The sequence below is a fragment of the Haemorhous mexicanus genome, chromosome Z (assembly GCF_027477595.1).
Source record: "Haemorhous mexicanus isolate bHaeMex1 chromosome Z, bHaeMex1.pri, whole genome shotgun sequence".
NCBI classification, from domain to species: Eukaryota; Metazoa; Chordata; class Aves; order Passeriformes; family Fringillidae; genus Haemorhous; species Haemorhous mexicanus.
Window position 1 is genome coordinate 34,904,573 of NC_082381.1, and position 14,273 is coordinate 34,918,845.

At 40.1% G+C, this 14,273-nt stretch overlaps 1 protein-coding gene across 4 annotated transcripts in view; it reads left to right on the top strand.

Moving 5' to 3' along the window:
• The window catches only part of GRAMD2B (GRAM domain containing 2B), a 42,101-nt gene extending 39,054 nt beyond the window's left edge, over nt 1-3,047 (top strand). For 3 of the 4 annotated variants that reach the window (XM_059873915.1, XM_059873917.1, XM_059873916.1), the window contains one exon: nt 1,773-3,047. Coding sequence is in view for 2 of the 4 variants with exons in the window: in XM_059873917.1 (XP_059729900.1) it covers nt 1,773-1,814 (42 nt within the window). In the remaining 2 variants the exon portion in view is untranslated. The remainder of the gene's footprint in view (nt 1-1,772) is intronic. The other variant, XM_059873918.1, reaches the window with a different exon arrangement.
• The last annotated feature ends 11,226 nt before the right edge of the window (nt 3,048-14,273 follow it).

The window sequence follows — 14,273 nt, forward strand, 5'->3', positions numbered from 1 at the left end:
GCTTTCTGGCTGCCTGGGACAGGCTGGCAAGATGGTTCATAGGAGACCTCATTTCAGTGGGAAGCCGGCCAGCCAGCCCTTTGCAGCAAAGCTGGGCAGTGTCCTACTCCCTTATATAGTCTCTGCTTGGAGACAGTAATGGACAGCTGGATGGTTAGGTCATTCAGCTGTTCCCAGAGAAGTGACCTTCTGTCCTGAATTAGAGACTTAAGTGGTGTGCGTTTTTTGTTTGGTGTCTTGCTTTCTTTGTTTGGTGTCTACAGGACTGGAGCCTTAAAGACTTTATCTGCCAGATATTCAGGGTGATGAAGTGCTCTGCATACAAGCTAAATCAGAATTGCCTGTAGCTGCATATTGCCACATCCTGTTCTAATCTAGATGAGTAGTGGTTAGAAATCTAACAGCTTTTTGTTAGAAAAAAGCTGAGCAAAGTTACTGCAGTTGTTTAACAGTTTCATATGCCTTAGTGAAAAGTGCTGGTAACTGGCTGCAGCAGCAAAGGTAGCATACATGTTCTAGTATAACTTGTCATGTTTCCCCTTACTTTCCCCATGACCACTGTAAACTGGAGCATGGAAATTATCTAAAATTATTATCTAAAATTATTTATCTTATTATTAAAACTAAAAATTACTCTGCAATTAAAAATTGGTGCACAAATATGTTGCAATGACTTTTTCTGTGCAACCTTGTGATTTTTACAAGTTCTCCTTCACATTTGGCGTCAAGGAACTGCCATTGTTTAGCAAAATTCTGCTAACTTGGCTTTTAATTGCATTTAGCAGCTTGTTAAAATGCACTGTGTCTATCATAGGATAAAGCATTATTAAATTGTGGGAGGGAAAATGTGGCCTAATATTACTCATTCCCTTACACTAACTTACCAAGCTAAAAGGAAATTCCTGTTTACCTGTGAAGCAGCTCTCATAAAATTAGGTGCTTCTTACTGTTTCCCTTTCCTCAAAATGTCTTTCTTGAGAAAGGTGTGCATCTGGGATAGAAATCATGACACAGAACTGAAAAGTGGAATCTTTGAACAGGAGGTACAGTGGCTCCTCAAATTAAAGCCTGACAGTAGCTGTGACTAAATCTGTTACCAGTGCTGGCAAAGTTACTAAGATACTGAGATATTGAGAACATGTGTGTCTGGGGATGTGACCTACTCTATTCCCTCATCTCTGCTTTTAAGGACAAGGAGATGAAAAGTGGATAAATAGGCTGTGTAAAAATAGATCTGTTCAAATTATTCTCGAGGATGCAACTGGCTGACATTACTTTAATTGCAGCTAAAGGAAGACAGCCCACAATCAATTCACTAAATCTGGTAAATGGGACATGTCTGCTAATGATTACAAGACTATACTTTGCTGTGCACATATCATGGCTGAAGCTGTTCCAAAACTACTTGAATTATCCATTTAGCCATAGAGCTATGACTTGGAGGTTTGAGGCAAGGTGAAAATAATTCAGTTTCTTGTCCCATTGCTTCTAGCTCTGATTTTTATTTCTGTCTTATGACTAATGGAGGAGACAATATATAGGAGAAAATTTCAGGGGATATTAATTATATGAAACTTGCTATTTAATTGTCTAGGTGTTACATTTGATGCACTTACATTACACTGATAATAAGGGAAGCATTTAACAGGAATACTATAGGTATGAAAAGGTGTAACAGAATTAACATAAAAAGTATGTCTTGATTTTATTTTTTATTTAAAATGCAGTGTAACACTTCTTGCCTCACAACTCTTTCGCTCTCTTTTTCTAAGATACAGAACAACTTACAAAAACTACTTGAAGATGGTGAATGAAACATCAATGTTCTTAGACTGCTTCAGACCTCATTCTTCTATCTTGACAAACTGTTCCAAAGGAGCTCTGCTGGCCAGAGTTCAAGCTTCTTTATTTTCAGTCCAAGCCAAGCTTAAACTACTGTAAAGCTCATGTCATAATGCAAAAAAGTCAGTTGATTCTTCAGCGTGTATCTATATATTTTGCAAACATATATCGTTTGGTCTACGTGTATCTATGTTTTAAAAATGTGGGGATTTTTCTTTCTCTTTCGTGTGTGAATTAATGGATTTTATAGCTTGCTTGATTTTAGAGTTGCTTTCACCAGTGCAAACCTGGTGCATATCCTTTTACCTCAACATGTATTTTATGCCTATTGTCATACAAATATATACGCGGAGAACGTCAGTCATGATTCATGTACTGAAGTGTTGTGTGAATGAGCAGGTATCTGTTTTAGCTGTGATTATGGATTGGTGCTGTACTCTTCATTTGTACTTAATTCTCTGCACCCTTACATCCCAAAGATCAGAAAACAGATGCCTCTCTGTTTGGGTATGCTAAATCATGAATGTCTGAGGTCTGCTCAGTTCTCCAGCGCTGTAAAAAGGCTTAATTCCACTTTTTGTGACACTGTATCATTGCTGAGGGTAAGGTCTGTTTCTACTGGGCATTCAAGGTCTATTGAAGTCAAACCTGAAATCTGTATGGACTTGCCAATTTGCAATCAAGTTGCTTATGAATTGCAATATGGGTGTGACGCACCCGCAGAACTTAGAAAAACTGCTAGTTTTCTGTCCAATCATAGGGTCTCTGTCCTTCACGTTAATCAGCGTGAAGATCCTCAGTCAGCTTTCCTTGGAGTTGCATGGGGTTTTGGTTGGCTGAGCAACTGCAATTTGTAGTCCAGAAAATGGAAATCTCATCTTCGTATGTGACTCCAGAGACTGGGAATTTCCACATAATGAGAACTGGCAAATTAATGGTGCAGCAATACAAACAATCAGTAGAGTGAATGAAAAAGTGGACACCTGCTTCATTATATCACATACTGTTTTTTTTTCCCAGAGTGCCTAAGATGGGGATTTTTAGCTTTCTGATTCACCAAGCAGGCTCATTAGTTTTTAAAAAGCAATATTTAGGACAATAACTACTGTCTGTGAAGTAACAGTATTGTTTATAATATGCTATGCATTTTATAACCATTTCTGTGAAATGTACCTACTTTGTTTAAATAAACTTTTTTAAAACCAGTGACTCAATACTATAATTTGGATAAACCCAAGTCTATCCATCAGTTTTAGTCAAATGTGATGTTCATGAGGCTTGTACCTCATGGTACAGTTTGTGCAAAACCCACCACAAGGGGTTAGGAACTGCATCCTGCTGCAGTCCTTCCTCCGACTCTGTTGTGTGTGACTTCTTTCTGGATCTCAATGACAAGAGCAAATAATATCTCAATGATAAGGGCAAGTTTGGCCTCCAGAGTTTTGGGGACATGTTAGTAGTTTTCTCAAGTTCCCCAGATTTCCTCCCTGGAGGTTATTGGATGGGTATCAGAATGCTGAGGCAGCTTAGGGGGCTCTGAGGGCTCTAACATGCCTGCCTGGCTCAAGATTCCACATGAGGACAGTATGTAAGAAATTTTTGAGATTTGATTGTTCTCCCTATTGAAATATCTGCCTTTGCTTCCTCAGCTATTGTTACTGTATTGGAAAACTTAGCTTCACAAGAAAACTGTTGAAATAAGTTATTTTTTAATTTTTTTCCATTTTTCCCCTGCTTTCCTCCACAGTTGCACAGCTTATGTAATGTTTTGGACTCTTACCTCATCCTCTACCCTCTCTTCTTCCCTCCCTTTAATTCTGTATCAGAAGTCTCTACCTCTGTGGTTGAAAAATTGATGCCATGAGTCAGTTTTATCAAAAAAACTACAAGAAGACTTGGTTATATCCAGCAGCTGAACTGAGTTAGCCTTTTACTTACCTTACATTGTCAAGTCTGTGCTTCTCTACAGGAGAACAGGGAGAGCAATAATATTTGATAGGTGCCTTAAGTAAATCAGGCAGGCTAAGGCCTTATCATTAGCCATACAGAACAAAATAATTACTGTATGGAATGAGCAATCAGAGGTGGATGTGTGCCCTTTAGCCTGCTGCAGCAGCATGCCAGGGGAGGCGAGTCTGGACAAAGGTGTAACAGCATTCTTCTAACACAGGAAAGTGAACTATGCTCCAGAGAAAGGATTGGCTTGTGACAATTCAGTCACAGCGGCCCCACGAGCCCTCTGGCACAGTTCAGGGTGACCTCTGCCCTACCCCTCAGATGCTACCCTCACTCCCCCTTTTCCTAGAGGGAGGAGGAGGATGTCTCAGGATGTCACACTCTTCAGGCATCAGGACAGAGGTGGGCAGTGTGCAGTATTCTGGTACTCCAGGGAGCTGCAAGGCCCCACGTGGAGAAAGCTTAGAAGGGAGTGGGCTGATTTAAATTCTGTGATTCAAGCTTGCAGCTGGGGTGGAGGGGGCTTGCCCCAGTGTTTGGGAGGGAAGTGCTAGCAGCAGGGATTAGCAAGGAAAAGCTGCTTCCCCCAAGGCTGGGAGTCTGTTAAAGAGCAGGGAGACTTATTCCAGTGTGTGTGGCAGGTAGTGCATACAAAGGCTACGAGGAGGGGTTTGGCCTTATGGCAACAGCGCGAGTTTGCAGAAGTAGATGGGAAAGATGTGTGACTTTGGGGATGTCAAAAATGCACACAAAATTCTTAGCACGCACTCTTAGTAACAATCATTCATAATTTGCTTCATAGACTGCTTAGAAACCTACTTTAAAAGGACAATTTTAAATTTTCTCGTGTGGTTTTTTTTTTCCAGTTTTGTCTATCTTTTGTCCTTGACAGCACAGAGGCTGAAAACTAAGAAGAAAAACAAACAAGAAAAACAGCTGAGTTCTACCAGCCATGTAGGACTAGTAGTTAGTAGTGCCAGGTTCTGAAAGGATGCTTTGAATTTGCAGGTGAAAGGCAAGAGGGGCACATCACTTGTGTTTTCTCTAGTTGTAGTTAGTGAAAAAAGGAATGAGGATTTGTAATGACTGTTTGGATTGAGGAGTTGTTGAATTAGTTTTCTGTCAAGGTATCAAAGTGTCAAGTTTATGGTGCTGTTGGTGTGAAGGATGCAGCTAGCACTCTAGGCAGGAAGTATTATCAGCTGAAAGCCTCCCTCTCAACAGAACATCAAAGCTTGTAGCTCCCATTAGCATTTGCAGGAAAGACAAACAGTTTTGTGTGTGTTTTTGTCTGAGTATATCTGAACTCAATATTATTAACTGCTTTCACGTGAACCTTTGTACAGGTGTGTGGTAATGCTTTCTGCTTCCTGCTACGTCTGCACTTTCATTTCCATGTTTCCACCTCATGGTCAGTTGACAAATACTAAAGAAATATCCAGGTTGGTGATATCCAGGCCTTTGTAGGCTATTGCTCCACTGGTTCAGCTAAAACTGCTAGTGAGGTGTTATTCCCAAATACATAGGAGATTTTGCATTTACAGGGCAGGTGTGACATGCAGTAATGATCAGAAAAAGCTGGCTATTTAGACAGAAAACTGAGCAAACAGTTGCACTGAGCAAACAGGTTTTTTTGTGTTCAGTGCCTGCGTGTGTGCTTCTATAAACAGCAGAGGAATAATGTAATTTGAAAGGATTTTACCAGCACCTGCTTTTCAGTTTCCCTGGTGAGACTATCTGAGTCTGACAGGCAAATTTGCTCAAAAGGGAAAATTGAATCACCTCATTTGACGCTTCCAGGTTTATGGTTTGAACCCAGTGGACCATTCTGCTAAACATGGTTGCATGTAATGAGACTTTACAAAAGGAATGGGTTTTTTGCCTTCTTGGGTTTTATAATCGGTGTAGTATCATTTTATGAATGTAGAACCTCATAATATCCTGTTGTTCACTGAACAGCCACAAGAATGTATGTCAGTAAATTTCATTTAAATATTTCTAAAGTTATTCCCTGTTTATCACAAGCCAGCCTGGATTTTACCAAAATATCAGTCAAATGGGAACAATAAAACAATGTACAATCTACAGTAAATCCACAACACTTGTGAGAGTTTATTCCCTGAGCTTCATGGAATGTTGTGATGCCTATTGCTATTCCTGTCCAAAATAGAGGCATTTCACTTACACTGTTGTTGTTTCAGACCATCTGGTCTTCTGCCTGGTGGCACCTGCTTACCCTCAAGTTTCCATTTAGTCCAACTGGCCAGTGAGACTATGCCTACTCATCTTGGGTTAAATCTCAAATTATTTGGGTGACAAGGCCTAGATCTAGTGTTGATAAGACCATGATTACACCTGCTATTGGTAGTACCCTCAAAGGGATGATCCTAAGAAGGAACTGATTAGAAGTGTGCTATGAGAGGATACTAGCCGGGTCAGTATGATAATCAGAAGCAGCTTTTTTTCTCCTGTACCTAGTTTCTTTTCTATTATAATTTACAAACAAGGGGTCAGGATGCAGCATCTTAGTAAAGCCTTTCCCAAGACTGTGTTTTACATCCAAAATAATATTCCAGTTATCCCCTACTGAAATGAAAAATGCTTTGCTTGAATCACTTTGTCTATTTTCCCCACACTGAGCAGTATTTGTGCCAAAAATCCATTCTGAGTTGGATGTCTGTTCACTAAGTAAGCACCTGTGCTAAAAAACTTGGAAATTAGTTTAATTTCCTGAAGAGAGTTGTTGTAGAAAAGATTGCCCTCCCAGCCTCCACAAGTTCAGTCTGGATAGGTCTTCCCTCTGATTGTTTTTTTTTAAATTTATCTGCTGTGGGTAGAGCTTCTGCCGATGTATTTTACTGTCTATGTGACTTTCTTATTTTTCCAGTTTCTGTACTACGTCCATTTGGAAACTGCTTAAATGTTCATGATGTTCTTAAATTTGAAAAAATACCTTTCCCTGGCTTTACATAAACAGCAAACTCATGTCATGATGATGTAGTAGCTGCATCATGTTCTGGAGGTGTGACATTCTACATTAAGCTTCATAACAAGGGTTTTATAGTCTTTGGCAATGCAGGTACTTTGGACTGTACAATAAAGGCTCCTTCAACTCCTGTTCTCACTTAATGGTATTGATAAGGTAATTTTCCACTGACTAGGCATTTTAGCAGTGCTTACCAGGAGATTAAAGGAAAATCATTCCAGTGTGCTGTCAAGTACTAAATTAAAAATCAGCTCTTCACACTATCTATAGGTAGACAGATAAAGGCTCCCTCCAAGAAGAAAAGGTAATGAGTGACTTAATTATAACCTTACATGCTGGATCTGGCATGCAGGGCTAAAAACAGCTCTGAATTCTTCCTGCACTTAGAGCTTGCTATCGTGGCAATGTGCACACATGGGCTCATTCCAGAGCAAGGGCAAGGTGGGAAGAAAGTCAGCTTGTACTAACAGCTGTTTCCACAGCATATATAAAGAATTACAGACCTTCTCTGACAAATGGATCATGAAACATAAACATGCCTCAGCACTGGCTTATGGTACTTGCATGAAGAGATGTCCTTCTATGTTTTTCCCAAAAGTTGTTCAAGGGATGCCACTGACAACACACATAAAGAGAACAATATGATCTACATTTGCTGACTTGAAATGGTCACACTTCCAAAGACTTTGATCAATAGTAAAGGCTGTAGGGAAGAATGCTGTGTGAAAGCCCAAGTTTGTGATTGTATGAACACACACTTCTCTTCCAAGTCTCTTAGTGGATTTCTGATTCTGCAATCACTCTTTCACCATCACAGTAAATGCTACCACAAAAACATTTGGGTTGGAGTCTAATTGAACTAAGAAAGTACAAGATTTGTGTTAGGTTTAGGATTAAGGATATGAGACTGCTTGTAGCTAAATATTGAGAGCTCTAGTAATTAGCTACTCCCTTCTTCTCTTTATAGACCATCCTCTGCCTCCATTTCCCATGTTGTTCTACCAGATGTAGCCTGGATCCAGAAGCTGATCTTCTTAATAGTAACCCATCCAAAACCAGTCAATTTTCTGCCAGAGATATGGATAAGAGTCTGTAAAAGAGCCCAATATCAAATGCAGGCATATTGAGCAATGCCTAAAATAATGTTTTAGGTGCTTTGCTGAAAGTGCAACTTTTTCCCTCAATTGTTTGTGTAATTGTATTCCATGTAATGTGAAGCAACATTGGAAACTGCAAGAATATTCTGAGACAAGTTCTCTGCAGACCTGCCCTGTACCTCTGTGCTTCCCAGGAAGCCACAGCCACAGACAATGGACCAGATCCATCAGCAGCAGTAAGTTAGGCTTCTACACAACTCTGGTGTCTTTCCTGAGATAAAAAATTAATGTAAAGAAATCAGCACTGCCTGATCCTTAAGGTTTTGGTCATGCATGTGCCTGAGTCACTTCAGATTCTTGCACATGTCCATCCCCTCTGCCATTAAGCACTTAAGTGAAGCTAGTTGTGACTGTTCTCCAACCTGCCAGCAGCTGCTTTCCTTACAAACCAGTATTACTGTCACCCTACCATCACTACCTTCCTGGTCATGTGCTGCTGCTTCCCATCCCTACTAGTCCACCTGTGGTGCAGTATCCCTTATTTTCTTCCAGGAAAATCAGCTGGAATTATTTTGTACAAAGTCCACATTGCAAAGGTATGTTGCATCACATTTGCTGCATCAGCTTTGCTAAACAGATTAGAACATCTGAGTAATCAGTTTGGTGAAGGAATGTGGAACTAGAAAGGATGAGTCTGGGGTAATAATACATTCATGTCTTATCGGTAAATGTGAAAGATGCTGCTTTAGGTGTCTATTTCCCTTTTAGCAGCACATTCCTATGCTTTGGCCAAGGTTGGGTAGGACCAACATACACATCCCTGGACAAAAAAGAAAACAGTTACAGCTAAGTTTTGCTAAATTTCCTGTCCTAGCTCAGAGAAAACTTACCAAATCAGGCTGACAAATGCTTCAGGACAGCACCAGATGCAGATTTTTTGGTGGGCCACAGAGAGAACAGAATTGCTTCAGAGGGGAGAGCATGCTCTGTGTGGGAAACAGCAGGATGAGGTAGCAGGGTAACCAAGATCCTGGTCAGCTTCTGATTCAATGGACAAGCCACAGTCTTACTTTGCAACGCTCTGACCACATCTGTGTAATGGAACTCTCTTCATATTGAAATCTGTCACTGCACTGTGTGGCTGTGGAGCAATAAAAATTCCTCTGGAAATCTTGTAGGCAGGAGCAGGCCCCACTCAGCCCAAGGTGTTCCTGGATTGCTCTCTCCCGGCAGCCAGGATATGCTGCAGTCAAACCATCACATTTGTGGCTCATGCAGTGTGAGGCCTTTTTTGGTAACTCTGATCCCTGGCAGTCAGCCCTGCTGACGAGAAATTGTGAGGGAACCCCAGCTGGGAGGATGTAGGCTTCCACAGTGAAAGGTAGCAGGAAATCACAGACAGCTTTTTTCTTGGATGAGTAGGCCAGCAGAAAAGCATATTGGAGAAAAATACAGCTTTTTGCAGCCACTCTCCTGGGAAAGAGCTGAAAAGGAAATGTTCAGAACAGATTGGGAAGAACCAGATTTTTGTATGTTGGCTTGCACTCATCTTGCCTGGGTGGAAGAGAGCAAAAATTAATATGTTGAGTTTTAGTCAAGTGGCGGGTAGATCCAGATTCTCTATCCCCAGCAAATACAAATCTAGAGTAATTAGAGAGAATTATGCAAACAGAAACAGTACAACTTCAGAAGAAGAAAGAGCACAAATATATTTGGCTCTGCTCTCCTGATTTACTGAACCATTACAAAAGTTAACTAATCCCTCAGTTCCAAGGAATGAGAAGCTACAGAATGACAAAACAGATTTTAAAAAAATTTAAATAGCGAGTTCATGGAGATGCTATAGAGACCATTATGTCAGTCTACAGGTATCAAGGGGAAAAATTAACTGTTTTGACTTGGATAATGTCTGCTATATTTCTACAACAGAACTTGGTCCCATTTCCAGCATGCAAATGGTGAAAGACCATGGCTTCCATGTTTTAACCCACATTGCAGAAAAAGCTTTCTTAGCAGGTTAAATACAGAATTCAAAATATGTTTTCTGAGTAGCTGAAAGGCATTGAAAACAAAAAAAAAATTCATTTTTGCATATTTAGCAGGCTCCAAAATATCAATGTCTTATCCCAGTTTCAAAAAAAATCCCAAAGAAACAAGCTAAACTCTGAGGAATTACAATCTTCTCAATTAATTAGGAAATTTGTGGTGTGAAGAACTCAAAAAAGAATTGTGCGAAGTATTCTTCAAATTTACTGTCTCCCATAGGAATGACACAGCATGGAATAGCACAGACTAGGTACAAGGAAGAGTTACCCTTTCTGTGAACTTTCAGCATTTGTTCATAAAGAAGAAGGCAGTGAACAGCCGGAAGAGAAAATGATATGATCAGCGTGCAAGCCAGAGTACTTAGACAAACAATGGCTGACATAAATCTGACAGAGATTTGAAATGCAGGGTTTGCAGCATCAGAGATGATTTTTGAAAACACAGAACAAAGAGACTGATGTGGTGTTTTGGCTTGGGTTTTTTTTTTCACAAAGCATGCTTCATGACAATGGGACAATTTTTACAGCAGAGCACATTAAGAGCAATACAACTGTCAAAATAATGTTTCTTCCGTTCTGAGATTACTTCCTTTGTCTTCTTGGTGGTTTTTGTTTCCTTAATTACAATAGATAGTTTTGACAGCCTGTTAGATTCACGCTTCAATCAATGAATTCTGAACAGATTTGGAGGTTTGGGGTGATACTGTACCTTAGTGAATATGTCTAAATCTATGTCTCGTCTGCCATATGTGTTAGCTTAAAGTACATCTGGCTCCTTTCCCTGTATTTTCCTTATCCAGTAATCCTCTTATCCTTTTATATATTCAAAACTGCACTCTTTCAATTTATCCTATTTTGTGCACTCTGCCCCACCTCCCACTTGAAATAGTCTGATCTTTCCCAGTATTCCAAATGTATTATCCAGCAGTTAAAATCCTGGTACTGGTTTTATCTGCCTACAATCCTGCTTGTGCCTTTCACACTGGCTTCCCCATTATCAGCATCTCAAAATCTTTTCTGGTGATTTTGAATTCCTCATCCTCACTTTCAGGACCCTTTCATTTTCTACAGCCAGCAATGAGTTGGTGTCTTCTGGCACATTCTCCAGCAAAACTAAGGCGCTTTTCAGAATTTGCAGGGAGTCACTTCAGCATTTCATTGGCAGGGCAAAAATAAATAAATCAGTAACACTGCTAACTAAAAAAATATGTGAAGAAAACAAGCAGCCAAACAGAGTCACAGCAGCTAGTGCTGGTTAAGCCAAACTAAAGTCCTAATACTAGGTTACTAACATACAAGGACTCACTGCAACAGCAAATCTTCAGAGGATAGTTTGACTTATACTGTTTCATGGAACATCACCATAACTTCTGCTATTTGTTCTGCTTTAAACCAACACCATAAATCAACTGTTGTCTAGGTCAAACTGAGAAGAGGAATGTGGCAAACAGATAGCCCTCATCTCTCCCACACATTATCACAAGCACACACAGTTGTAAGTGAATACAGTCAACCAGGATCTAGGAAGAGGTTTATAGTCTTGGATTCTACAGGAATCCTGAACTTCTTGCGGTACATGTGTTAATAAAAGTATCAGCAGTTGTGGTTAAAAACATAGTTAGACAAACTACAACTCAAGGAGGGGTATGTGCTACACTTTTTAGATATGTTTCTAGTACAGCTGCCACATTGGCCTGAGCCATTTGTATTATAGGTCACTTTAATCAGGCCATTGACTGAGTAGCCTTATAAAATCCACAGAGGACAGGAGGCAATCTCACTTAGTAGCAGTTTGTGGATTAACTAAAATCCTTAGAAGCATGAGAGCTGATATTTATCCTGTTCCTCCTGAATCTCCCTTTTTTAAGCTCACATGCTGCCATTCCATCACCTCTGTAACACTCTGCTCAGTGAGCGAGCAAGTGATGTTAGCTTCACAATCACAGCTGAGGAGGTTTGGGACACCTGTAAGGAGGGTGTCAGGGAAGCATGAAACACAATTGCCATACACTTCCCAGCTTTTCAGACTTTAATATAATGAAAGAATGTGCCTTCTTCTGAAATTCAGAGATCTAACTTTAGCTGTTTGTTCCTTGTAAGTCCACCTTGAAATCAGGGTGCAGGAAAAGAGCTATAATGCCAGAGAACACCAGCATACTGGGTAAAGTAAGTATCAAACCATTTGTTCTTCCTGGCTGAAACACTATTATTTTTAACCTTTGGCTTTTGGAGTTAATGTTTTATATAACAATTGCACTAATCAACTGAGGCTTCTGCAGAATTGAGTGTATTTAATTACTAGCTTAGAGGCAGCAGTCCCAGATGTACTGGAACATAAAAGGCATTCAGACAAAGAGGTCTGTGTCCTACACAGCTGCCTAGCAAATGCAAAGGCTGCCCTTGGGCAGGCTTTAGCCTGACCAACAGCGACACCGGGAGGAACACAAAGGTTTTTAAAAAGGCTCTGCTATGCAACTCCCTGTCCAAAATGCATATACATTTTCTTATTATTTGGAGGAAAGTAATCAGCTGTATGGAAAATCAGTGCTAATAATTTAGCAGAAATGAAAGTCTGCTAACCAGTATTTACCTTTGTACCAGCTATCTGTAGGGCAACCATGTTCAAAATGTGAGCCAAAACGCTTCTCACTTCAAGCAACAGTTCAGTGGCAGCAGATGTTTGCACACTGAATCCAATTAACCCATTAGTTTTCAAACACCAAGCATGTACCACACGACAGCACAGCTGCTGATTAAGGAATACCAAAGAGAAGACACTAAAAAAATCCTTACTAAGTGACTGGTTTTTACTCAAGAATTTGATTCTGTGTGATTAAGTCATTTTACCCCTGTATTATAAGCCTTAATTCTTTTCTGCTTCCACCCAGGAAAATAAGAGGACGCACTTGTGCAATACATGACCAACACATTAGTGCAGAACCAAAATAGGCAGAGATTCAAAAGAATATCCAGGCAAAGTCTCCTGTAATTTACACTTTTTCACATAGTTACTAATGAAATTAATGCAGAGACACGAATGGGTTAGTACACCTAATGAGTCTTAAATGCAGCCCCTAAACACGATTCCTCATACAGACACAGAGATGCCACAAATCAAATGTTCTGGCAGCCATGTGGTTTTGAACTCATCCAGCAACAATACAAACAGAATGATGAAAACAACAGATGAAAAGAACATGACACAGCATGAATGGGCTGGTGTATTACTGCCGAAAAAAAAAGGTGAACACTCTCCCAGTTGTTTTAAATTCAGCACTGCAGGACCGCTTTTTGCAAAATCCCAAGCTGAGACCCACTACTGGCAAGTAGTGTTCTTGGTTCCTGAAAATCGTCACCTCTGCCAGAAGCTGATAGGGCACAACAGGATAGAAGAAAAGCAGCCTATAGCTTCCATTCTCACATTTCATTAGAAAATCAATTTCTCTGTTCATCAGCAAAAATATTAATAGAATTTTCATCTTTCTTCAGGTAATAATATGGCAAAAAAAAGGAAGTTACTTGTAAGACAGTTCCCATCAAGGTCATTTCACAGTAAGCAATACTGTGCTAACAAATGAATTATTGATCACGTGTCATTTAACACTTGTTATTCACTGGTGTTACACACTCAGTGGTAATTAAGTTTATGCAACAGTGGAAGACGCTGATAGAATTTTTATTAAAACTGCAAGTCCATTATGTTGAACATACCAGTAGCTCCAAGACACATTTTATGAATTCTCAGAATTGCTTTCCTTGGATGAGATAACCCACTGACAGCTAATGCAGTTTACAATCTCCTGAGTGGACTTTCCAAATTAAAGCAGAAATTGAGAAACTGTGTGCTTATAGTATCTTTAAACCTCCTTAGTTCATTACTCCAACATAACGATAGCTACTTATAGGCACCTGCATGCCTGCCAAAGCACATTACAGTCTGCAGCAGTCTCTAAAAGATGTCCTTCCCAGAGCCACTTCACAGGAAGTCATTCAGAAAGCCAATTCTAGTAGGATTGCTCATCACCACGTGTAAGGAATTCCAAGCTGTCTGGAAAGAGAAGCAGCACTATGATTACCTGCTCTGATGCCATGCTTGCAGTCCAGTGACAGCACAGATAACAGATCTTTGGAATAGTAATTACCATACTTAGCAAAAGAGGGGCTGAGTTTGTTACCTACTTACAGAGAGCCCATTCTCTGCCCATACAGCATGGATCTAACCCACTTACTCCTAACACACAGTAGCAGTTACACAAGTACTTCATGCTGAGTCCCCTGTAAGGCTACCCTTACAAAAGTTTGTATTGAAGAAGGAATTACAGATGAAGATGTCAAGTTAGCCTTCAG